This window comes from Eleutherodactylus coqui, chromosome 3, assembly GCF_035609145.1.
Source record: "Eleutherodactylus coqui strain aEleCoq1 chromosome 3, aEleCoq1.hap1, whole genome shotgun sequence".
In the NCBI taxonomy this organism is placed as follows: Eukaryota; Metazoa; Chordata; class Amphibia; order Anura; family Eleutherodactylidae; genus Eleutherodactylus; species Eleutherodactylus coqui.
In genome coordinates, this window is record NC_089839.1 from 229736458 (window position 1) to 229761610 (window position 25153).

General features: G+C 42.2%; 1 protein-coding gene across 1 annotated transcript in view; it reads right to left on the reverse strand.

Annotated features, from left to right (window-relative positions):
• PRRX1 (paired related homeobox 1) overlaps positions 1–21047 on the reverse strand; it is a 52548-nt gene extending 31501 nt beyond the window's left edge. The window contains 1 exon segment of the mRNA XM_066597055.1: positions 20185–21047. Within this exon segment, the coding sequence (XP_066453152.1) occupies positions 20185–20434 (250 nt within the window). The 5' untranslated portion in view covers positions 20435–21047.
• Between the last annotated feature and the right edge of the window lie 4106 nt (positions 21048–25153).

Here is a 25153-nt window from a genome sequence, read left to right on the forward strand (position 1 = left end):
GCAGAGCGGTCATATCATTTTTTTGCAGCTAACCCACTTCCAGACCATACATGTTCCAACCATTCATGACCAATATTACAGCACCTGGTTTCACAGCATGCACCCATCCGCTACGTCAAAAGGCACTGCTATCGCACTTCGAAAATCACTGCAGCACAAGGTAAAAGGAACTAAGGTACTTAATCAGACCAGAAATTTTTGGAGCCACTGAGACTAAACTGACAGATATTTTTATGAGCACTGCAACAAATGTGGCTGTGCCCTAGCTCAGTGGTCCCCAACCTTTTTGGCACCAGGGACCGGCTTCAAGCACGACCATTTTTACAAGGCCCGGCAGGGTTGGGCGGGACATGGGCGGGGCTTTGGTTATATGGGGCGGGGTTATGAAGGGGGTTGGAGTTTAGTGCATTCTTATTTAATTATGACATTTAGAATGTCCTGGCAGTACACACATAGGGCAGTATAATATATCCCCCCCCCCCACCTGGCAGCACACACATAGGGCAGTATATAATCTATTCCCCCCCCCCAGCACACACATAGGGCAGCATATAATTTATCTCCCCCCCAGTAATAGACAGCCCCCACCCCTCAGTAATAGACAGCCCCCACCTCTCAGTAATTAGCAGCCCCTCCCCCTGTAATAAGTAGCCCCCACCCCCAGTAATAAGCAGCCCCCCCCAGTAATAAGCAGGTCCCCCCCGTAATAGGCAAGTCCCCCCCCAGTAATAGGCAGGTCATCCCCAGTAATAGGCAGGTCCCCCCCGCAGTAATTGACAGCGCCCCCCAGTAATAGACAGCACCCCCCACCAGTAAAAGGCAGCCCCCCCCAGTAATAGGCAGCCCCTTCCCCTGTAATAAGTAGCCCCCCCAGTAATAAGCAGCCCCCCCAGTAATAAGCAGGTCCCCCCAGTAATAGGCAGCCCCCCAGTAATAAGCAGCCCCCCCCAGTAATAGGCAGTCCCTTCCCCTGTAATAAGTAGCCCCCCCAGTAATAACCAGCCCCCCCAGTAATAACCAGCCCCCCCAGTAATAGGCAGCCCCCCCAGTAATAGGCAGCCCCCCCATAATATGCAGCACCCCTCCCCTCCGTAATAGGCAGCCCCCCCAGTAGTAAGCAGCCCCCCCCAGTAGTAAGCAGCCCCCCAACCCATATACTTACTACAGCGTCGCTCTCTGTCTGCTTGCCCTGACGTCAGTGTGCAGCCCGGAATGCTTCCTCCTCGAGTCCTCTCCTGCGGAACTAATGAGTAGGGGACTCGGGGAGGAGAATCCTGGCTGCACACTGAGGTCAGTGTGCGCCGGGACCAGCGTGATTACCAGCGGGGAGCTGGTAATCGTTTTAGTGGTCAGTGGTGTCGGCGGGGCACATAACACAAGGCAGCGTGCTGAATCCGGCCCGCGGGCCTTGTGTTTAGAGCAAAAGTTCCCGGAAAACCTAGAAGTTTATCCCAAAAATTAAAAATCATAAAGTGCAAGATAAACATCAGCCTCAGAAAATATTGTGTATCTCAAAAGAGTCTTCTACATTTTTTTCAAGCTCTGCCTGGATCTGCAAAGGTCCTTCTAAAAATGAATGGGGTGGGGACCGTTGCTCAGGACCCTGACCGATCAGCTGAGCAGGCGCAAGCTGTCATCGCCGCCATGACACAGAGGTTGGTTTCAATGAGAGACGTGCCTGCAGTTAAAAGCGCCGGCCACTACACGGAGGTCGGCGCAAAGGCTTCCACTCCGACCTCTGTGTTATTGCGCTGACAGCCTGCACCCGCTCATCTAATCGGTCGGGGGCCGATAGGTCATCAATAGTATTTCCCTGGAAAATCCCTTTAACTTCCATGTCATGACTTGCTTTAAAACTGCAGGCGGCACAGGAATGCCCGATATCCAGTTATTGGCTGGAGCCCCCATAATGTCCCATAAATGAGGTGGGACTGCAGCTGTAAGCTGAGACTAGAGCAGGCGACCGAGCAACAGCGCGGGGCACAGTAGAGAGAGGTGAGTATTTAATTATTTGTTATGTTAGTGCATGGGGGAGGGGTTGTCTCGAAATATTACAACTTGGACAACCCCTTTAAGGAGGCTATCCCAAAATCTAAAGTTATTCCCTATTCACTGGAAGCATAGTGGATAACTTTATGATTGGGGGGGGGGGGGGGAGAGTCTCAATTGCTGTTGTCAGTTCTTCTACATACTACATTGTCATTTTTTTTTAACAGTAAGCTTATATTGTTTAAAAGGGCCCACAAAATATTGTTTAAAAAGGCCCACAAAACCCAGGAGCTGATAAATCAGACAAAGATTGGTGAGTGTGAACAGTGCCTCGATGCAAACAACTTTCAAAAGACCTCAGAAGTTGTGTTATAGAGATGCATGAAGCTAAAGAAGGCTACACATCATTCTTAAAGACCTGGGTGTTCATCAGTGCAGGGTTAGACAAATGGAAAAAGAGACTATTGCTACCTAGGAGTGGATGCCCTGTTAAAGGGGTTCTGACATGAAAAAAAAAAAATTGTACTCACCTTGCCTGGCCTGGCCCGATCGCCAGGCATGTCCCCTCCAGGTGGCATCTTCTTCTGTGCCTTTAAAGCAGAGCAGGAGCGGTCAAAAAGACCGCTTCCTGCTCTGGTCCGTCCGTCAGGCACTTCCGAGGTCAACGGACGGACCGCCACAGCAAGCACGTCACAAGCAGTGCTTGCTGTGGGCGGCCCGTCCGTCCGGCTGAACTCCGGAGTGCTGCGCATGCGCAATGGAGACGCAGCCCGTCCTGACTCCTGTCAGAGGGCACCTCTCCACTGCGCATGCGCGCGATCCCGGAGCGGCGCAGCTGCTGGAGGAAGAAGACTGCCTGCCGGGAGGCATACTAGCACTTTCTGCTTAGGTTAAGCAGCGCTGCTGATTAGAGCCACCTGATTGGCTCTTCGGCACCACGTGACTGCACAGCGTGCACCAATCAGGTGGCTCTAGTCAGGCTGCTTAACCTAAGCAGAAAGTGCTAATATGCTGCCGGGAGATGACCCCCGATGTCAACAACAACAGGAGAACAGGTAAGTATAAGATTTTTATGCTTTAGCAGCCATTAACCCATGGGTTCCCTGGGTCCATTAGGCAGACCAGGGAACAATGGCTGCTAAAGCATAAAAAAATTATTCATGTCAGAACCCCTTTAAGATCACTCCAGGAGCACAATGAGGAATCCTGAAAGAGGTGAGAAATAACCCAAGGGTATCAGCACCCATGTGACTAAGCCGTTACTGCAGGTAGCAGACGGCCGTACCTGAAGACGGACGTCTCTCTGCAGCGTTGATGAAAGAACACATGACCGGCAATAAAGCCGTTCACATGTTCTTTCCTCCGGCACTGCAGAGAGACGTCCGTCTTCAGGTACGGCCATCTGCTACCTGCAGTAACGGCTTAGTCACATGGGCGCATCGGCGATGCGCCCATGTGACTGAGCCCTGAATAAGAGTGGTGTTCATGGAGGACACCAGAAAGGAAGCTGCTGCTCTCCAAAAAATATTGTAACCTGTTTCAATTTGTCCAAGATCCCCTGGATGTTACACAATGTTTCTAAGGAAATGTTCTACGGGCAGATGAAACAAAAGTGGAACTTTTTAGCACAAGCGCATAACACTATGTTTGAAGAATAAAAAAAATGGCACACCAACACTATAACCCAACTATAACTCAAGTGGTGGAGGGGACATTATGGATTGGGGCTGTTTAGTTACTTTGGGGCTTGGACACCTAATAATCCTTAAAGGGGTTCTGTCATTACAATCTGTATTTTTTTTCTCCAGTAAATCTGCCCCGCTGGCACAACCTGTGGTTAATAACACATACAAAACGTTTTTTTCAGAAGTAGTACTTACCTAGGCTCCATTTTTCACCTCCATGGTCTGTTTACATGTTCAGCCCCTCCTGCTAGAAGGTCATCTCCCAGCACCCCTTGCTGTGCTGACCACTTCCGCCCTCACAAAGCTACTTCTGCCCATCCAGTGCAGTGATTGGAGCTGTGCAGTCCTGCCTGCAGTCCACCAAAATCTGATAGTGTTTCTCCCTTCCTCTGTCCCTGAACACCCAACATTTCCCAAGGGCTTCCAGATCTTCCTTACAATCTTTGGCTGATTTTACATACGTGAGCACTATTTCAGTCCAAGTAACTCAGACCAACTTTTCACAAGGCAAATATGCAAGTGCATATATACATATATACAAACACACATACATACATACATATACTCACACACACATAGATATATGTATGTATATGCTTGTATATACACAAGCAGAGAGATGGGTGGCCGCAGAGACGCAGATAGAGATACACACACTAGATATTTATAAAACACATATATATATATATATATATATATATATATATATATATATATATATATATATATATATATGTATGTGTATGAGTACACATACATACATATATGCTGTCCTTGTCTGCAGGGGGGGGAGAATGGAAGAGCCAGGAGCAGGAACTGAGCTGCCGCCCCCTCACCACTATTTGCAATGGGAGGGGAGGAGAGGGGGCGGGGCTAAGCGGGGAGACTTAGCTCCGCCCCCGTCTCACCCCCTCCTATTGCAAATAGTGCAGAGGGGCGGAGAGGAGGCAGAGAGGGGGCAGGAGCTCAGTTCCTGCTCCTGGCTCTTCCATCCTCCCCCCCCCCCCCCCTGCAGACAAGGATCTGCCCTGCTGATGCTCTGCTCTCCGTCCCCTGTTGTCATGCTCCCCTGCGGTGCTGTAGCCTCCGCTATTGGTCCACTGCTCCGGCTGTGTCGTTCCCCCGCTGTGAGCCTCCGCTGTTATACCGCTGCTCTGCCTTCTCCCCTGATGCTCTGGCGCTGAAGGACCCCCACTCTGAAGCTCCTGTGTCGCAGGAGCCTTTGCTGCTGGCCCGCTGTTCTGCCTTGTCCCTTGATGCTCCTCTGCGCTGCCGCTGCTGTGCCTTCTCCCCTGTGCCTTCCGGTACCCCCCTATCAATGCGCCCAGCCAATGAGGAAGTGGGGGCGTCACCTGGCTGTCAAGCAGCCCAACAGTGGTGTACACTCACTACTTCCCTGCCTGGGCAATGAACGCTACGTCACTAGTGACGTATGCGTACATTGACCTGCAGGAAGCAGAATGCAGCGCAATGTACGTTACATCACCGGATCCAGCTAAATCGGGTAGCTGCAGGTCACGTGACACAAGCTGCTAGACGATTCAGGAGAAGATTTGGGAGGAGAAGAGGAGAGGTGAGGCTGCCTGGGGAGCAATAGGTAAGTATATAATTTTTTGTTTTTAATGACAGAACCCCTTTAAGGAAACAATAACTTCTACGGTGTATCAAAACATTCTATAGGAGAATGTAAGAACAGCAGTTAGTGGCATCAAGCTGATGAGACACTGGGTGATGTAACAAGGCAATGACCCAAAGTACACAAGCAAAACAACAAGAAATGGTTGAGAAAGATTTGTTTTGGAATGGCGAAGTCAGAGTCCTGAGCATAGACCTATACAGATGCTGTGGCCTGCCCTTAAAAGGGCTGTGCATGCAAGACATCCCAGAAATATTGATGAACTACATTTACAGGGAGGAATAGTCCGAAATTCCTCCTCAAAATTGTGCAAATCTTATTTGCAGTCACAAAATACATTTGGGGGAGGTGATTGCTGAAAAAGGGAGATCTACAGTTTATTAAATATAAGGGTTCACTTACTTTTTCTACCTGCGCTGTGGATGTTTACTCAATGTGTTTTGTGTTATTAGTTTAGATTGTGTTTGTCTATAATTGTAACTTCTACACCTGCAAACGTTTTAGGCAGATGTGGAAAAATTACTGCAAAGTAAGGACTCCTACCCACTTGCGTTTTTTAACACGAATGTCAATGGGCCTTTCTAATGTTAAAATCACATGGCACAAAAACCACAAAACACAAACTTGCGATGCATTTTTAACATTAATGTGGCGTTAAAAAACTCAAGTGGGTAGGAGCCCTAAGGGCCAATGTCAGCACACAGATTTTAACTATAAAATCCGCGGGCGATCCGCAGATCTTGAAGCCCATAGAGATGCATTAGCATCCGCAGGGCAATTTAGAGCATGCGGATGTGATTTTAGTTCTCGGTTTGTGGGTTGCATATGCAGGAAGAAGTCACAGCATGCTCCATTTTTCTATGGATCCCGCAGGGACGGCTTCCATTGAAGTCAATGGAAGCTGTTCCTGCCATGGCACACCCGCAGCTGTCACTGTGGCTGTGCTGTGGATCTGCGGGAGAGCAGGAGATTCAAAAGAAAAAAAGGGAAGCATGGTGCATACGCGCGGCGTGCCGAGTGAATCCGCCGGGCAGAAGAAAGAAGATACGTCTGGGATGAAGGAGAGCCCTGCAGCATCCGGACGGGTGAGTAAAATGTAATTTTTTGCCTCATGTCAGCTGCAAGATTCTGCTCAGAATCTGTGCGTGGCCGTGGGCATGAGGCCTAAGAAGGCTTTGAAAAATAGAAGCAGTTGTCTATTTACGTCAGTTAACAAAATACAAAGTGAATAAACAAAAGAGAAATCTAAATCAAATCAATATTTGGTGTTTAGCCTTGCAAGCAGCATCAATTCTTCTAGGTACACTTGTACAAAGTCAGATATTTTGTAGGATTATAGTCAAATGCATAATTAAACAATTATACCAAACAGGTGATAATGATTATCATTTTCATATGTATGTTGAAATACCGTCACTAACAGAAACAGCTGTTTTAGAAACAGAGACTTAAAACTATGCTACAAAGGTGAGGTTGTGGAAGACAGTTTCATATCACAGGCCATACACCATGGCAAGACTGTGCATAACAACAAGATACAAGGCAATTCTACTTCATAAGCAAGGTCTTTCCCAGGCAATATTGAGCAGTGGTCGGCCAAGGAAACAGTGCAGCAGATGAAAGACATATCATGCTTAATTTGGTTCAAAATTGATGAAGATGTCCAGCAGTGCCATCAGCTCAAAACTAGAAGAAACCAGTGGGACCTAGGTACACCCATCTACCGTTTGGAGAGGTCTGGCCAGAAGCGTTTTTTTTTATGGAGGAATTGTGACCAAAAAGCCATACCTTCAACATGGAAACAAAGCAAAGCAACTCAACTATTGCTGTAACAGAAGTCAGATGGATCACTGAAGCCTACAATAATGAGTGTTTGCAGGCTACAATGAAGCTTGGCGGAGGTTCCTTGTAAGTTTAGGGCTGCATTTCAGCAAATAGAGTTTCCGATTTGGTCAAGATTAATGTTGTCCTCAATGCTGAAAAATACCAGCAGATACATATCCATCATGCAATACCATCAGGGAGGCATCTGAATTTATTCTGCAGCAGGACAACAACTCCAAACATCCAGCCACTGTCATTAAGAACTATCTTCAGCATTAAAAAGAGCAAGGAGTCCTAAAAGTAATGATACGGCCCCACAGAGCCCTCATCTCAACATCATTGTGTCTGTCTGAAATTACATGAAGAGATAGAAGGATTTGAGCGAGACGATATCCACAGAAGATCTGGGCTTAGTTCTCCAATAACCTCCCTGCCAAATTCCTTCAAAAACTTTGTGCATGTGTACCTAGAACTGCTGCTGTTTTGATGGCAAAGGGTGGTGACACCAAATATTGATTTGATTTAGATTTTTCTTTTCTTCATTCACTTAGATTTTTGTTAATTGACAAAAATAAACTATTAACACTTCTATTTTTCAAAGTATTCTTACTTTTCCGCATTTTTTCCACACCTGCTTAGAACTTTTGTCCAGTACTATAAATGACAATCAGCCCACATTTAAATTGTAATCAATGGAGAAATCCAGGCAATTGCAAAGGGTTCACTTACTTTTTCTTACACCTGGACATTTCTATTTAATTGTAATTCATTTCTCATTCATTTGAACTAGTTCATATCATTAGTAAAATGTTCACTATACTCCAGGTTTATCCATATTAAAACCAGGCATAGCATTTCTACTGCGTACGTTACATATCTATATGTCCGTGCCTTGTAAAGCCTCTCTCTACATTTGCATATCTTATAAATCATAAGTAGAAGTGAAAAGAAAAGAATTAACCCTTTCCAATCCACTGTCTGACGTCTAAAGACATTATGATTTAAGGGTGTACAGCTCTGATGTTGGAAGACGTCCGTTGGGGTTCTCTTACTGTATATTGCCAGCCTCTCTGCTGTCGGAGTCTATGCAACATGTCACCCCATGCAGTACTGGCTTTAGCCAGCAGATAGCGCTGTTATATAACGGCAGAAAGAGTAAGCCACCTAGGAAAACCAGAATAAAAATTGGATTGGAAAGGGTTAATTCTGACCTTCATTTCTATAGAGAGTATAATATTACTTGGAGGAATTCCTGCCCAAAGCAATGGATGTACCAAGTCATTTGTGGATTTTTGTGAAACTTAGTAAAATGTTCTGGCCTTACCATACATTCTATCCATAGGAAATCTTGTTCCTCCTCGATAATCCAGCCATTTGCACAACACAGGGCAAATAATTAAGTTCTCTCTGAAAAAAGGCTGTTGGTCATACTGCATCCTCCTATAACAGGAAGAATCAGAAAATTGGGTTAAAATCTTTGTTCCTGTCTTTAGCATAGTCCATCTCTATCGTTTTTGCCTAATCATGCTTTATCGTTAATCTCAGACCAAAAGCTTGCATGTATATTATATTACATTGGCTAATCTTCACTGAGTAGTGCTGGTGTTTAAGAATCTACTGAAACTTACAAAAGAGAAGGATTTTTATAAAATTAGAAACAAAAAATGACCAATACCGGATTCCACTGCTAATGAACCTATCCGAGAATTCCCAAGCAAGCATAGCATAGAAACAAATTTTCAAGAAGCCAAAACCTATAAAACATGCATCAGGGACAACAGTAATACATTACTACAAGGGACTAGCTTAATGCCATACAATGCAATGCCTACAAAAATAGTACTAGAAACAACCATTAGGAAAATGTGACAATTATTGGAAAACCGTGTTATAAGGAACATCAAAATAGAAGTTTCAATGTTGTTTACTATAACACCAACAATAAATACCCACATATTTGTCAATATGTGTAACTAAACAAACTTATCATTGTGGGGATCAGATGTGATTATATTATGAACCTAAACCAAGCAGATATATTAACCCTTGCAATCCAATTTTGGATTCAGGGTTTTCCTAGGGGGCTTTCTCTTTCTGCCATTATACAATGGCGCCATCTACTGGCTAGATCCAGTACTGCAGTATGGGACATGCTGGAGAGGCCCCTGACAACAGAGCGGCTAGTAATCTACAGTAAGAATACCCTGACGGACATCGGAGCTGTACAGCCTTCAATCAGAATGTCTTTAGACGTCAGACAGTGGATTGGAAAGGGTTAAGAAAGATAAACGAGGAAGACATATTTCTGCTAGTTCTAAGACCTGTAAAGCATGCATTGCCCGCAAAAACAATTCTGAGGCACATCATCTACCAAGAAGACTTTTGAAAGCTCCTTAACCGATCAACTTGAAATACAGACAGTTGGTACTGACATTTGTAGTGATGGACTATGCTAACACGCTGATTCTTCAAGGTATAGTAGGTGCAGCAAAGATTTATATCAATGTATTTAGGAATGTTTCTTTTAAAAAAGAAACAATCAAACCACATTTTGTAAAATACTAGATTTTATGTAGAGAATGCCAATAATACAACATGCATTTTTACAGTAGCGATTAGAGATGAGCGAACGTACTCGTTTAGGGCGATTTCGCAATCGAGCACCGCTTTTTTTGAGTAACTGACTACTCGGCGAAAAGATTCGGGGGCGCTGGGGGTGAGCGGGGGGGGGGGGGGGGTTGCAGAGGGGAGTGGGGGGGGGAAGAGAGAGAGAGAGCTCCCCCCTGTTCCCCACTGCTACCCCCCGCTCCACCACGCCGCCCCCCGAATCTTTTCGCCCGAGTAGACACGAAAAAAGTGGTGCTCAATTGCGAAATCGCCCTAAACGAGTACACTCGCTCATCTCTACTAGTGATACTCATGGTATGGAATGTACATCATACACAGACTTTTTTGGAAAAACATGCAAAGACGACATTCTTGGCAAGGTGGGAAAAAGACATTTGGTGTGTCACATTGTGCCCTCCCCAATTCACACACGCAAAAAAGAAGCATTTCAAAAGAGAGAATTATTGGTTATTGTTTAGTAAGAATCCAACATGAATAATGCAGAGTCTTTGAGAAGGCAATTATTAAAAATGGAATCCCCATATAAGGTTGGGTTCACACCAGCGTTCCGCATTCTGCTTTCTTGCTCCATCTTGGGTCCCACTGTCCAAGTGGATCCATCTAATGATGGAACTGCATAGCACTGAATGGACACCATTGACTATAATGTTGTCCATTCTGTTTCTGTCCAGCAATCTTCTGTATAAGATAGTGCGGCATGCTGCGCTATTCTTTCAGGGGTTTTATGTAAATTAGTGACAGCGGCTCTGAACAGAACCTCCAAGGCTGGTGTGAACATAGCCTTAATCCTGTTTCTTCAAGACAAAAAACGTAATTTATTTTTAAAGGCACAGCAAAATGTATTTCCAATTTCTAAATACAGATATTAACCCTTTCATGACCAGAGGTATTTTGGGCCTTTGCGCCCAGGGCAAATTGTTACCTATTGGAATGCTGTATTGTAAAGGAGAATTCTTTTTCACTTTCTTAGTCTACCTCAAAATGTTTTGTCCTTTATTTTAGGGACATATGAGGCTCTCATATCATTTAAAATTGGAGTGAATATTAATTCATTTTGTACATTTTTTTAACCCTTTCCAATCCACTGTCTGACCTCTGAAGACATTATGATTTAAGGCTGTACAGCTCCGATGTTGTAAGACGTCCGTCGGGGTTCTCTTACTGTATATTGCCAGCCTCTCTGCTGTCGGAGCCTATCCAACATGTCACCTCATGTAGTATTGGCTTTAGCCAGCAGATAGCGCTATTGTATAACAGCAGAAAAAGAGTAAGCCCCCTAGGAAAACCAGGATACAAATTAGATTGGAAAGGGTTAAGGAAAAAATGGTCAGAAGTAGGAAAAAATAAATTGTTTTCCCTCATTTTCCCATGTTATGTTTTAAGGTAGTTTGTTCAACTATAATATTAACCCCCAAAATGAATCATGCAGGATGGGGTAGGGATGTACTAGAAGAGCAAAGAGCCAAAGATAGTGGCAGCCGACTCTGTAGTGTCTTGGCCAGAAAATATCATTATGGAACGTCTGACCCATGTGGCGAGGGAAATGGAAAAGAGAATGACTCCAATCAGAGACAGAATCACCTGTGAGTCACTTGATTTAGTTGTTCATTATTCTGCCAATGGCTGCATTCACACGGGGTGCTTTGAATGCGGTAAAAGCAATGGCAGTACTGTATGCATCATTACTGCAGGTGCTATAAAATAAAAAACTACAACTGTGGCAAAACCACAGCAAAAGCGCATTTACTGTGCCGATGTGGCTTTTGGTGCTGTTTTTACGGCATCCAAAGCACCTTGTGTGAATACGGCCTATGACTGCATCCACTCATTATTCATTTCTTGAGAGGGTAAATGTGATGTTACTCTGCAGATTTACTGTGTGGCTATACTGATCGTCATATAGTAGGACGGTGTTATTCGGTTACTGTTTGTCAGTTAGTGTTTCGCGGAGGTATTCCGTCATGGTATGATGGTATTATTTAATTACTGTGTGGTGCATTATTCGGTCATGATATGATTGTACCTATTTCTTGTACGGTAGTAATTAGTTACGTTATGGTGACAGTACGGTGGGGTGTACATTTACCGATAATGCTTCCAACGACGATTACTTTGACAACAGAGCAATTCATGAAGAACAACTGTAAACAATATTCATTGTTGATCTTCTACTTCATTAACATTTGGCAATTATCATTATGTTCACACAAGCCGTGACAATAGTTGGCCAGTGTAAATGGGCCTACAGAGGGGTTGTTTAGGCATACACTTCTGCCAGCTCTGACATTGGGCTTTAAGACACCACTGCATCCTGGGGGTACATTTATAGAGGCAATTGACCATCCAGGAAGGGAGAGTATAATCTGAACAACCCCTTTAATAGGGTGTATTGAGTCTTAGTGCCTAGGAAAGCATGAACTGTGATTACGATCCTGTTGGTGGTATAGTCTGTGACAGCTTGGGAGCGGATAGAGACCTCAGTGATGTTCCTATGAAGTGTCCCCTGAAGCTCTTGACGGCTCCTTGCAGTTATCTATCAGACTGCAAAGTGAGCAGATGTGAGAGGAGACACAGTCACGTGGGAAGAGTTCCTTGTACATAGCGCGGTAGCTCTGTCATTCCTCTTCTGTGTAGCGCTGCCTCGTCCTCTCCACTCCAGTAGAGTCCTGTATTTGAGCGTTGCATATGGTGGCACCAGGGAGGGTATGCAGGAGATAAGCTCAGCGGCAGGCAGTGCTTATGAGGGACAGAGAGCTCTGAACTACACAGAGCTTTATTAGAAAAATTCAGTTAGTTGAACATGTTTTTTTTCTGTTAAGCATGCGCCCCATCCAGCCTGACAGAGATGGTGTCTTAGGTAGTTGCCTATCTTTGCCTACCCATTGTCCTGGCCTTGATACTTGTATTAATTTAGCCTAAGAATGCCTACGGTTCAGTTCTCACCGATGTAATACATGTAATGTCAGTATAGCCTTAGATGCAGACTAACGTAACTGTGAGTTGACTCAGGCGCAATTCACATCAGACAGCACATAGATACAGCACATTCACAAGCATAGACATGTCCTATTTTTCACTTAAGACAATCAAGAGAAGATTTTCAATAAGCGTTGTTAGACATCGGATAGTGTTGAGCAGAAAAAAAAGTAACATGCAGGTATTGACGGCCAGTTACTATCCTCTTTAGTACAACTTGAGCAGTTTGAGCCATTTTCTGGCATGAATCGTTGTGACAACCTGGCTTTGAATATAGGAAAGGGTTCTTTACAGTCAAAGTAGTGAAACTATGAAATGTCCTACCACAAGAGGTAGTGTCAGATACAATTATAGCATTCCAAAACGAGCTAGATGCCTATCTAGTGACAAATGGAATTAAAGGGAGTGATCTAAGAAGCAATTTCTCTACCCATTGTGTGGACGCCAACTGGTGTGGCACAACTTTGATCTGAGGCCCGGTATAGCAGTAAGCAGAAGTTCCCATAGTAGTGCACCATTTCCCCCTCAGTAGGCCGTGCATTCCGGATACCCGTAGAGTGGAGGGCATCTCTACTGCAGATGTTTGTGCCAGTCTACATCTGGCGGAGCTGGAGGTTGTCCTCCTTGCATCCTGTGGAAGACCTTCCATCACCTGTGGCATCTGACCAGCCCTGGAGGGTGTCATAGCAGTAGCAGTGCCACTTCTCCAACTACTTGCAGAGCAGACTGTAAGTCCTGCCCCTCAGAACCTGCAGCCAGCAAGCAGTTCTGCATATACTGGGCGAGCATACTGCACAGAAGGAGAGAAGTACTTCAGTGGTACAAAGTTCATCATACGCCTACCACCCCAGAATGGTCATGTTCTTATTAGTGTCTGCTATATAAATATTATATGGACTTTAACAGCATAAGACCTTAATATGATTAGAAGTCAGCCTCCAGGACTGGAGCATATCTCGGCAGACTTGTGCCCCAATTTTTTCAGAATAGACACTTGCTCTTTTCTATTCGCTGTATCTCCTATGACCTCAGATTAACAGTAGGCAGGTTGTCACTGCTATTGAGTGGACATTGGGTTAGTGCTGACATCTAGTCACATTAGTTATAGCTGTCTGCAAAATACCTCAATTTCATTTGCACATAGCAGGTAACAACTTTTATAAGGGTCAGTGGCCCAGCTTTTTAGGGCTAACAGAACAGCAGTCTGATGCCTATTTTAAGGTGATTGGCGAGGAGAAAAGGATCAAATAATTAAAAATAGTACTTTTCTTGTGGTCCCTGCTACCTTTTTAGATGGAACAGCTGGTCACAGATTTAAAGGGACAGCTTCACTAATGACACATGTGCAGATGCATTATGTTTGGACATCATGGTTGAATGCTGAGCTCATCAATATGTGATCTCTACAGGACTTATCATACAGTAGCCAAGCAGACCTTTCAGTTTGTTCGTATACATAGGGATGACGAAGTACGAGAAACAACAAAAAATATCCACCTCTACGAGTTACCCCCACACGATTCCGGCTATATTGTGAAAGCAATTCAACCCAAATATGATGAGCTGAGATCAAGGTTCTTTATCCTCGACCTCTGAACACAGAGACTTCAAGGTTTTTTGTTTCAGGAATAAGAGGCCCCAGCACATGCATGTGGATAGGGGATAACGTTTGATTTTGGTACAACCCCTGTAATCATCACCTTGATCTCCCTAATCCTGCACTACATTGCTGACAAGGTCACTTTTATCGTGCTTCGATTATCCAAGAGAAAACAAAATTAACTTGACATCTGACATATCTATTCTATGAAAGGAACAACTATTTCAAATGGCAATGAAATGACTGTAGTAAGCACATGGCAAAGCTAAAGCTGTGAAGGTCACAGGAAATGTAAGCATATTTAATGTACATCCACCAAGGTGAGTTTAACAACATTATTTGCATGGATTGCTTAAACAGAATCTTCACATTAACAGGCTTTTCAAGGTCAAACAAAAAAACAGATCCCCTATCGCAGAAAATAATAAACGAGCTGATAATTACCTCTCTTGGGTCTTCCTTGTGACCTACTGCTTACAGGCTGCAGCAGCCTGTGTACAGGATGTGACAGCCTGCTGCAGCCAATCACAGGGCTCAGCACTCGATTGTTACTGGAGTCTGTAAACAGTTTGTCACAGAGGAGACATATGGGAACCCAGGAGAGGTGAGTATTAACTTGTTTATTATTTTCTTTCATGGGGGACCTGTTTTATTTTTAATTTTTTTTAATGATCTCAAACAACGCCTTTAATGTAAATAATTGTATGACACTTGCACGAGGGTCTGCTCTCAATCATATGTAAGAAATAATCCACTGAAAGAGCCAATTTTAACTAATTACAAAATGGGCATATAATAATCGATTTTGGTCCATAATGTCAAAAGCATTGAAAAGTACTGAATAATACAGCATAGAAATAATCTACGTTTCAATCCAATCATTCTAACTTCATGTCACAGCCAATTGAGTGAGGGATTACAGCTAAAGGAAAGGTCATCAATAGTTGATCATCAGGGATCCATTGCTTTTGATCAGCTGCTCCTCCAGCCCTCTGTCAGTGCAGCCAAGCCGGACATCCGCATTGGGGTCGGAGCGAGAAGTGTAATAGAAGGCGATGCCCCCAATGTGGTTGTCTGGCTTGGCTGCACTGATAGCAGGTTGGTGGCTCAGCTGATTGGCTAAGATCCCAAGCAGTGGATCTCTGCCAATCAACGATTGATAAACTATCCTAAGGATGAGTCATCAATACAAAATTCCCGTAAAACCCCATTAATTTAAAACTGTAACATCATTTTGCCATTCACTTTTTTAAATTAATTCTCGATTAAAAAAAAGGAGAAAAATAAAAAGGGCCGAATATTCTGTAATTTGTGATTAGAAACATATACATCTATTTCTACCGCATTCACACTTCTATTAGGGCTGTCAGTTATAATTCCATCTCTCTTGCGTTTTTGGAGCACAGAAAGAGAATTAAAATGGAAATAAAATGTTTCTGTTTTTTCCCCATTCATTTCAATCAAGCAGTTTCTATTACGGTTCCATTTTTTCACCAGAACAAATAGCTCAGTCTGCAGAGCTATTGGTTCCAGTATAAAAAAGCTGATACAATTCTGTTTTTCTATCCCAAAAGCAGAACAGAGAGGTGGATTTATAACCGGTAGCTCACATGTATTTATGCAACAGTAATCCAAGGCTGACTCTTCTACGGCTGCAGTGGATTTCCTTGCATGTATTGCAAATCCACATGAAGATTAACCCCATTGTCATTTAATGGGGATAATGACTGAAGTGTCAGCATGAAATAAGTCATATACTATTTATTTCTGTGATCACTGAAACGTAAAAAAAATCTGCATGGAAATTTCACATTGCATGGGAGCAAGGTTACAGAAACCCCATGCACATGCATGGTGTGGATTGTCATGAGAACTGCAGAAATCCATGTCAAGTCCCTCATGTGTGAATCAGCCCAAAACGTTGGATAAGCGTAGGTATTTTTTGCCACTTCAGGCTAGTTTAACACGGGCGAATGCGATATCGCTGCGAGAAAATCGCGGCAATATCGCCTATGTGCTCAAGAGATGTTTGAGCATCAGCGATGCTTTTCATGACAAATAATCTTGCATCGCTGCCGCTTGCGATTTTCTCTCGTGACAGACAATAGGAGTTTCTAATGTTAAAAACACATCACATCGCATGAAAATCGCAAGTCAATGTGATAAAACGAAGGCTCTATGGGGAATAAAAAAGAGTAAAACACAGAAAGACAGGGCAGGCAGCGATTTCTAAAACTCGCAACATCGCAGGAGAGAAAACATTGTAAATGTGACGGAAACCATTGAGAAGCAAGGGTTCCATAATCCTGTGTCTTCACTCGCTCTCGCATCGCGCAATTTTATTGCCCGTGTAAAACGGCCTTACTCTTAGGTGTGTTTTTTAATTGAACACTTTCCACCTACATCACGCCTATTTTTTTTTTTCTAAATGCACCCATTTGAGCAGCGTGTTCCATTTTCTTTAAAGTCATAGCATTTTTCACCATTGACTTCAATGACCATAACATGTACAGTAGAAAAAACATGGAAGTGTACTTTTTCTATGCAGTAATGCACATTTGCTAGAAATGAGAACCTATTACACAAAAAGACTAAACTGCATCTCTAATGCGAGAGCAAAACTGTTGTATATGGGAGTGATTCCTATTGATGAAATACAATCAGCACCCAGAATTGGTCTTCTGATCATCCAGCAATCCTACTGTACACCATAGAGGCATGGTCCCTACAGAATAGAACACATATTGATGTTATTATTGCTATTGTTATTATTATTAGGTGGTAATAGAGGAAAACTAGAAGGATAACGTCTTCATTCAGCCTAACATACGATGTTACTATGTTACAGACTGGGCAAAAACATACGTTTAAGCATCAAAACAAAACATGCCAGTAAGAACCGGGCTTAATCCAAAAACTGATGTGGACTGAAAAGACAGATGTTGATGTGAAGGCTTTCTTATAATCTATGTGTCTATGTACTGTATAACACAAAGTCTTAAACTGCTGGAGGTCTGCTATGAAGTCACTCAACAACTTTTTGCTTGTAAGGACAGTATTTATGTGCTGCCTAATGTAGGTTTGTGTATGCAGAAGGACACATTTTGTATCAAAGTTATATGAGAACACAGAACAATTGCAATAGGTTGGATGTTTGATCATTTTCCATCTGGTGATTGAATGAATTTCTGATATGACAGTTTAGCAAATGTTGACAAAGTCATTTTCCGATTTCAGCCAGTGTCACACCGTAACATGGTTTCACAATATGGACGTGGCATCAGTATTTCATTATTGATTGTTCTGTATTTACCTCCGTATTTGCTGTCATTGGTTTTATTTATTACTGGGTAAATAAGGATCCATATTTGCCCAATAGAAAATAATAGCAATGACAGCAAATACAGAGACAAAAACAGACAAAAGTAGCACATGCTTTGTTTTTAGAACACAGTTGTAAAAATACAGCCATGTAAATATACAGGTTGAGGGCTTAGTCACACAGGCGCCCTTACTGTGCCCTTACTGCAGGAAGAAGACGGCCGTACTTCAGGACGGACGACTCCCCGCAGCGCAGAAGAAAGAACACATGACGGCAATGAAGCCGGTCACATGTTCTTTCCTCCTTACTGCTGTAACACGGGCGCCGATGCACCCGTGTGACTAAGCCCTTACAATAACTCCACATTATGGATTACAAAACATGGACCTAATACAGAGTAAAAATACCCAATACCTAAAGCCGCTTTCAGACACAACATATTTTAGCTCCATATTTGGACCATGTTTTGGGGAGTGTAATACGAAGCTAATAAAAAAAATCTATGTATCTAATCACATGTTTGTAATTTTCGTAGCCATTTTCTAAAAACGCAGCATGACCTATTTCTGCCTTTCTATTGCTATTCTTGTCTATTGAGTAAATATGGATCAGTATTTGTACAGTAGCAAATAAAACATACGGAGGCATATACTGATCAAACAGTGAGAAAACACTGATGATATACGCTTGTGATGTCATCTATACCATGTCCGTCTAATACAGATCCGTAATACAGCCATATTTACATACACACATCTGAAAGCAACCTCAAGATGATTTTTCCGATCATTAAAGCCAAAATTCCTTTTTTACGTGAAAGTACAGAATTGTAAGATCATATTCACACACTATACTTGCCTATTTGCCAACCTAACACTTCAAACTGTCAATCACCATTTCCGCCATGATCATCAGTCAGCAGGGGTTTATTTACTGAGACTAATAAATCATAAAATTGTCCATATAAAGCCTTTCACCCAGTCACTTCTACTGTGCTTGCTCTTAAAATGTTCCTCCGTTGGAAGTAATAAAGTCTGTATTGATAAACATAGTGAAAGGATCCACTTGGTTCCTAACAAAATATTCATTCACACTATTATATTGGTTTTATTAGTATTTAACACTTACAAATGAGTCAGTCCCACTGATTTTGTGTTAATGAGCCGGCTGCCATGTACGCCTCATTATATTATGTGTCAGATATCCATTGCAAATATCACATTGATTGACTAGCAAATATGAAGCATCAAGTTGTCTTTTTATATACTATTCTATTAATATATTTCTGTCCATATACAGCTATAGGCACCACATTTTTTACTTCTTTAGTGCCGAAAATAACTACTACATGACCAGCTAAACTCTGCCAAGTCCCTGCATTTGCAGTGTAGCTGTAAGTACTGCAGCACATGTAATGCAGTTCTGTGCTTATATATGGTCCATACAGATGTAACAGATTTTAACTTGTCTGTGATAACTTGCTGCAGAAAGTTATCTTATCTTAAGCCATTATAAAGGTTATCTTAACACAAAAAGCCTTTGTAACGTAATTGAAAGGTTATACAAACTATAGCACAGCGAGATATAACATGTTAAAACGTCATCTATATGGCGTTCATTGAGACAATAATCATAATTTCATCAAATCTAAGATATAAATGGTGAAGACAGTAGCCATTATGACAAGGACCACCTTTAATGCATGATTGTATGATATAACTCAACATGAGAACAATAATATATAGTAGTATGGGTTATTATAACTTACTGATATTATACGTCTGGATGACAAAATAATGCAACAGGAAGTATCACTAATGTATGGTAATTATCGATATATCATTACCATCAGTTATAACGTCACTGCTGGTACCGCTATAATGTACAATATACATGGCTGATCTGTTTATATTATTAGAATGTCCAGGATATGAATTACTTGTTTATTATACTCTGTTAGATATGGAGGATCTGTTTATTACACTGTGTTACATATAGATGATCTGTTTATAGTTTTATAATGTATAAGATATGAATGATCTATTAATTAGTATTACATATGGATGATCAATTTCTCTTGTAGTGTACTAGATATGAACAATCTATTCATATTAGTCTGAAATAGATATGAATGATCTATTTATATTATTAGAATGTATAAGATACAGATGATCTGGTTTTTAGGCTGCATTAATATGGATAATCCGTTAATGCTATGTTTTTATACGATTAGACTATTAAAGAAAGAGGATCTGTTAATATTAATAAAATGTATAAGATATGGGTGATCTATTTATTGTACAGTATTACATATAGATGATCTGTTAATGTTATTAGAATGTATAAGATATGCATGATCTGGTTCTTAGACTGTATTAGATGTGGATAATGTCTTATTGTTATTATCGGTTTATTTGATTAGACTGTATTAGAGGGCTATATGTCCTGTTCGAGACTTGATATTATATATCAGAGCTAGTTTTCATTATCTAACAGGCCCTGCCATTATCTCATTTGAACTTACTTTCTTGATGTGGGGTGTCACTTCCACTCGTCAGTCCTGGAGACTCCAGTAAGCTCCTACCGCTTTCTCCTGTATCCTCCTCGGTCTGTACTCCAACCATATCGGCCGATTCCTCCAGATCCAACAGGTGACTGACTGAGAAGTTCTTCTTGTGCTGCAGATTGTCTAAACTAGTTGTTATGGGGGTCTCCAGACGCCCCCCGATCAGCGCCTGCCTGTCCAGGAGTTGGTGGCTATAGCTGGAAGTCATAATAACAATCACTATGAGATGTTCCTTGTCCTACAGATAATGGGTGTATATTCAGCTTCTAGAGTGATCTCCCTATTCAGCAAAGCCAATATCCTGGAAGTGTCCTTATAACACACATGAAGAACCTTAAGTTCGGCACATCTTGGGCTCTTTCCTCTTCCCTCCAGAGCAGCGGCAGATCTGATGCCTTACAGATGTAGAGATTATACTGTTTCCTCCTTTGGTGCAGGGAAGAGTGAATTTTTTTTCGCACACAGCTATTGTTTCTGTGACTTGGATCCAGAACAGTTTGGCACATCAAACGCCACAGCCTGGCATGTAGGTGGAGACTTTTGAGGGAAGAGATGAAGACTGGAGACCCAAGGGAGGACCATTCGCTTAATAACAGCCTGTAATTACGTGGCAATGTCTTTGTGCTGCTCCTGATGTTCTACAGATCACTCTGTTCTCCTGCTTAAAACTTTTCTCCCCCCACTAGAGCTCATTGTGCTGCATCCACCAACCAGGGCTCACCAGGACCTGCCAACAACTCATCATTTCCCTCCTTAGGCTAATTATATTCCAGAAGACTGACATCAGCTCCCTGCCAGTCACTTCAAACAATCCGATTATTGGAATCCTGAGATAATTAATCAGGGTTAATGCCCTTGTTCTTGTTTGGATACTAAAGCTTCAATGTAAATCCTCAGCACTTCCTCATCCAGCGAAGTATATTTACAGCTGTAAAAAGGCACTAAAAACTTTCCTCTATGAAATATATATATTTTTTAATAGAAAAACTTAAAAGAATCCCACTCTGTGCTGTTTAAAAACATATCTGTTTATTTATATACAAATGTAACCTTTTTATAGATGTGAGACTGTTTATTGGGGATCTGCAACAATGTATCCCAATATGTTCACATAGTATCCTCTAATGCTATTGAAAGGAATAAGAACGTTTACAATACTAATTGACAACTGTAAACACATATTAGGATACTTAGCTACATTGTTCTAAATGTCTATAATAATACTCTTATGTGCATCAAATGGATGTTTCTTACTAAAACAAACTGTTTTAGACAAATAAATCTATGTTGCTTGCATATTCTAGTAGGCGTCACTGCACCCTACTCATCATAGTGAATATACCTGTAGCTTCTCATGCAGAGCTAATATTTGGATTGTGAACTCATCCGGATAGACCTGTTTCATGTGCAGAATGGTCTCTGGTCCAACTGCTCAATTGTTTCAATGTTCATTCCAGGAAGGGAGCAATTCAGTTATGTAGCTGCTGTTTGTGCATTTCCCTATTTTATGAGTAGACAAGAACAATAGTATGCAGGAACTATCACAGTAACTTGGACAATTTAAATCTGCATTTCAAATTCACTGTAGTCTATGTTTTAGCTCATGGTCCAGTGCACTATGATTCCTCCCATAATATACTGTAAGAGGAGGCTAGGCTTTGTTTGATACATATTTTGTTTCTCTGTATCTACATAATTAGATGTATGCATACTGAATCTGCAGCATAAGACCTCCACTAGGGGGAGCAAAGTGAACATGGATTTATACAGCTACTATTGACCTCAATGGACATATTCTTGAAGTCTGGCATTCCAGGTAAACAATATGCTAGTTTGAGAAAGGCAACATAAAATTTGCCTAATTTTTCTCAAGATGGAGTACGTCTATTGGTGATGAAAATCACAATAATGAATGATGCCAGGTCTCACTTATTGCTGTTCACTGCCACTCTGAAAAGTATCAGTGAAAGTTTATTAAATTTGTTGCACTTCATGGAAAGCTGCGCCTCTATCTCAATAGAGAAATGTAAAACATTTGTAATACTGTAATACTGAAGAAAAGTATTGTATTGCTTCGAAACGTGTTGCGTCTTCTAAGCTGGTTGTATTAAAGGGGTTGTCCCGCGCCGAAACGGGTTTTTTTTTATTCAATAGGCCCCCCGTTCGGCGCGAGACAAACCCAATGCATGTGTTAAAAAAAAAAACGTTTAGTACTTACCCGAATCCCCGCGCTGTGGCGACTTCTTCCTTACCTTAGCAAGATGGCCGCCGGGATCTTCACCCACGATGCACCGAGGGTCTTCTCCCATGGTGCACTGTGGGCTCTGTGCGGTCCATTGCCGATTCCAGCCTCCTGATTGGCTGGAATCGGCACACGTGATGGGGCGGAGCTACGCGATAATGCATAGAAGGGGCGGAGCCAGAACTCCGCTCGTGCCGAGACCCAAGAGAAGGGAGAAGACCCTTCTGCGCAAGCGCGTCTAATCGGGAGATTAGACGCTGAAATTAGACGGCACCATGGAGACGGGGACGCCAGCAACGGAGCAGGTAAGTGAATAACTTCTGTATGGCTCATATTTAATGCACGATGTACATTACAAAGTGCATTAATAGGGCCATACAGAAGTGCTTACCGCCACTTGCTTTCTCGGGACAACCCCTTTAATTAATATTGGGGGGTATGACCATCTATCTTAGGCTCCATTCACACAGGCAGTTCGGTTGCAATAAAAAACAAAAAGTGCATTTGCAAAGCTGCATGCATTTTTTTGCCACATTGTACTGCAGACATAGTAAAAACACACATGGTTTCACCAATGCACTTTTTGGTGCAGTTGTTATTGCCACTGAAGTGCCCAGTGTGAATGTAGCCTTACAAGTAGTAAAAAATCAAGTTTCAAAATTGTGAACTTTCCCACATTTTCTGTAAATTTAGATTTTTTTTTACTAATTAAGTCAAAATTTATAGATGAAAATTCACCACTAATATAAACTACAATATGTCACAAAAAACGATCTCAGAATCACATCGATAAGTAAAAGTATTCAAATGTCATTACCACATAAAGTGACAGATGTCAGACTTGAATGATAAGGTTGTGCCCTGAAGGCCAAAATAGGCCATGTCCCTAAGGGGTTAAAGGGATTGTACCAAAATTGACTTATCACTTATCCGAAAAAGAGGTCATAAAACTAAAATTGGTGGGGGTCTCAGCGGTGAGCCCCCCACTGATCAGACTTTATCAGCTCTCCTGTGGATAGGTTTTGAGGCCTTAGTCACACGGGCGTTTTTTTGCCCAATTTGCAGATGCGCTTGCGATCTGCATATATATGTACCCAATGCTTTGCAATGGGATAGGTCACATGTCCGTTTTTTATGCAGATGTGCCGAAAATTATATGACACAAAGATTTGCAGAACGCATGTAACTGCGTCCTGCGCAAATCATTGTTCTTGCATGCGCGCTCAATGGGGCCGGCGGCAGCAGCGCCGACCCCGTTGAGAACATATACTAAAGATTGCTCTCCTCTGCCACAGCTGTCACATGTTTTTTTTTTTTTGTTTTTTTTAATTTGACACTTTCCCACTGTAGCTGAGGCATCCATAGAAGCCCCAGTTACAGGCAAAAACATTCCCTGTAGTGACAATAACTCACTGGCAGAGCTGATCAGGATCTACTGAGACCCTGTAGCTCTGCTGTAGCATGGGGATCCCGGCAGTCACGTGACTGCCAGCTCGTGTAGTTATACTTCCACTTTCACTTTTTAGTACACAGTGCTCATTGAGCGCTGTATACTAGAGAAAGGAGAAGGCAGAAAGGGTTACAAAAACCTACTGTGACTAACAGCTGATAACCCAACATGCTTCTGATTGATTGCAGAAACTTTAAACCCCCACTGTATTTTTACTATCTGCTGGGTTTAAAGGCCAGGATCAAGCACCTGAAATTTACAGTGCTTGGTACTTAATTGGTTAAACAGTGTCAGACTATGTTGGGCCACACCCCATTGACAAAGAAAATGGTAATACCCAGTTGCTCATTTATGCATATGTTTCTAAAAGGAATAATAGAGGAAATGCTTAATACAGAGTTCTAACAAAAGATTTTCTAGAATTACTACTTTATGGAAAATGAAAGTTTTTTCCAAAAAAGACAAGTCAGCAGAGCTGACAGGACCTTTTTACCTATTGGTGTTCTGGAACCATTCACATGTGCAGCACAACCATCAGCTACAATTAAGGAGACATTCACATCACTTTTCCTATTACAGCCAGGATTTCCATTAGGGTTTCCATCGAAATCCATAAAAACGGAACCCTGAAGTGGAAACTAGACCTCTCTCTTCTTTTGATAAAATCTGCTGAAAAGGAGACAAATGTGTCTGTGTTTTAGCAGGCTGCCGTTCCATTCCAGCATTTTGTGCCGGAAAGAATAACGTGCTCCATGTTTCGTCGCCAGAAGTTTAGTGAAAGTAGGATAATGAATTATCTGTTTTTTCCCCAACTGATTTCAATGGGTTTTGAAAAAATGGAAAGCTTTGAGTTTGTTTCTGTTCCATTAGATTTCAGTTTTTTTAATGGAACAAATAGTGCTGCCGACAGAAGGGGGCACTATTGCTTAGAGAGGTACAGAGGACGTCCTTTTTACTATGTGGAGCACAAAAAGCAGGCACTATTAATTTGATGGGCAGAGAGTAGGCACTATTATCTTGATAAACACAGAAGAGAGGCCACTGTTAGTTTGAGCACAGAAAGAGGCACTATTACATTGAGCAGCACAGAGGAGGTTGTTTTGACTTTGAGGGACACAGAGATAGTCATGTCTACTTTTAGGGGACATAAAGTGTTCATTATTACCTTGTGGTGGTGCACAAAGGGGAATTATTACTATGTGAGGCATAAAGGGGGCACTAGTACTATATGGGGT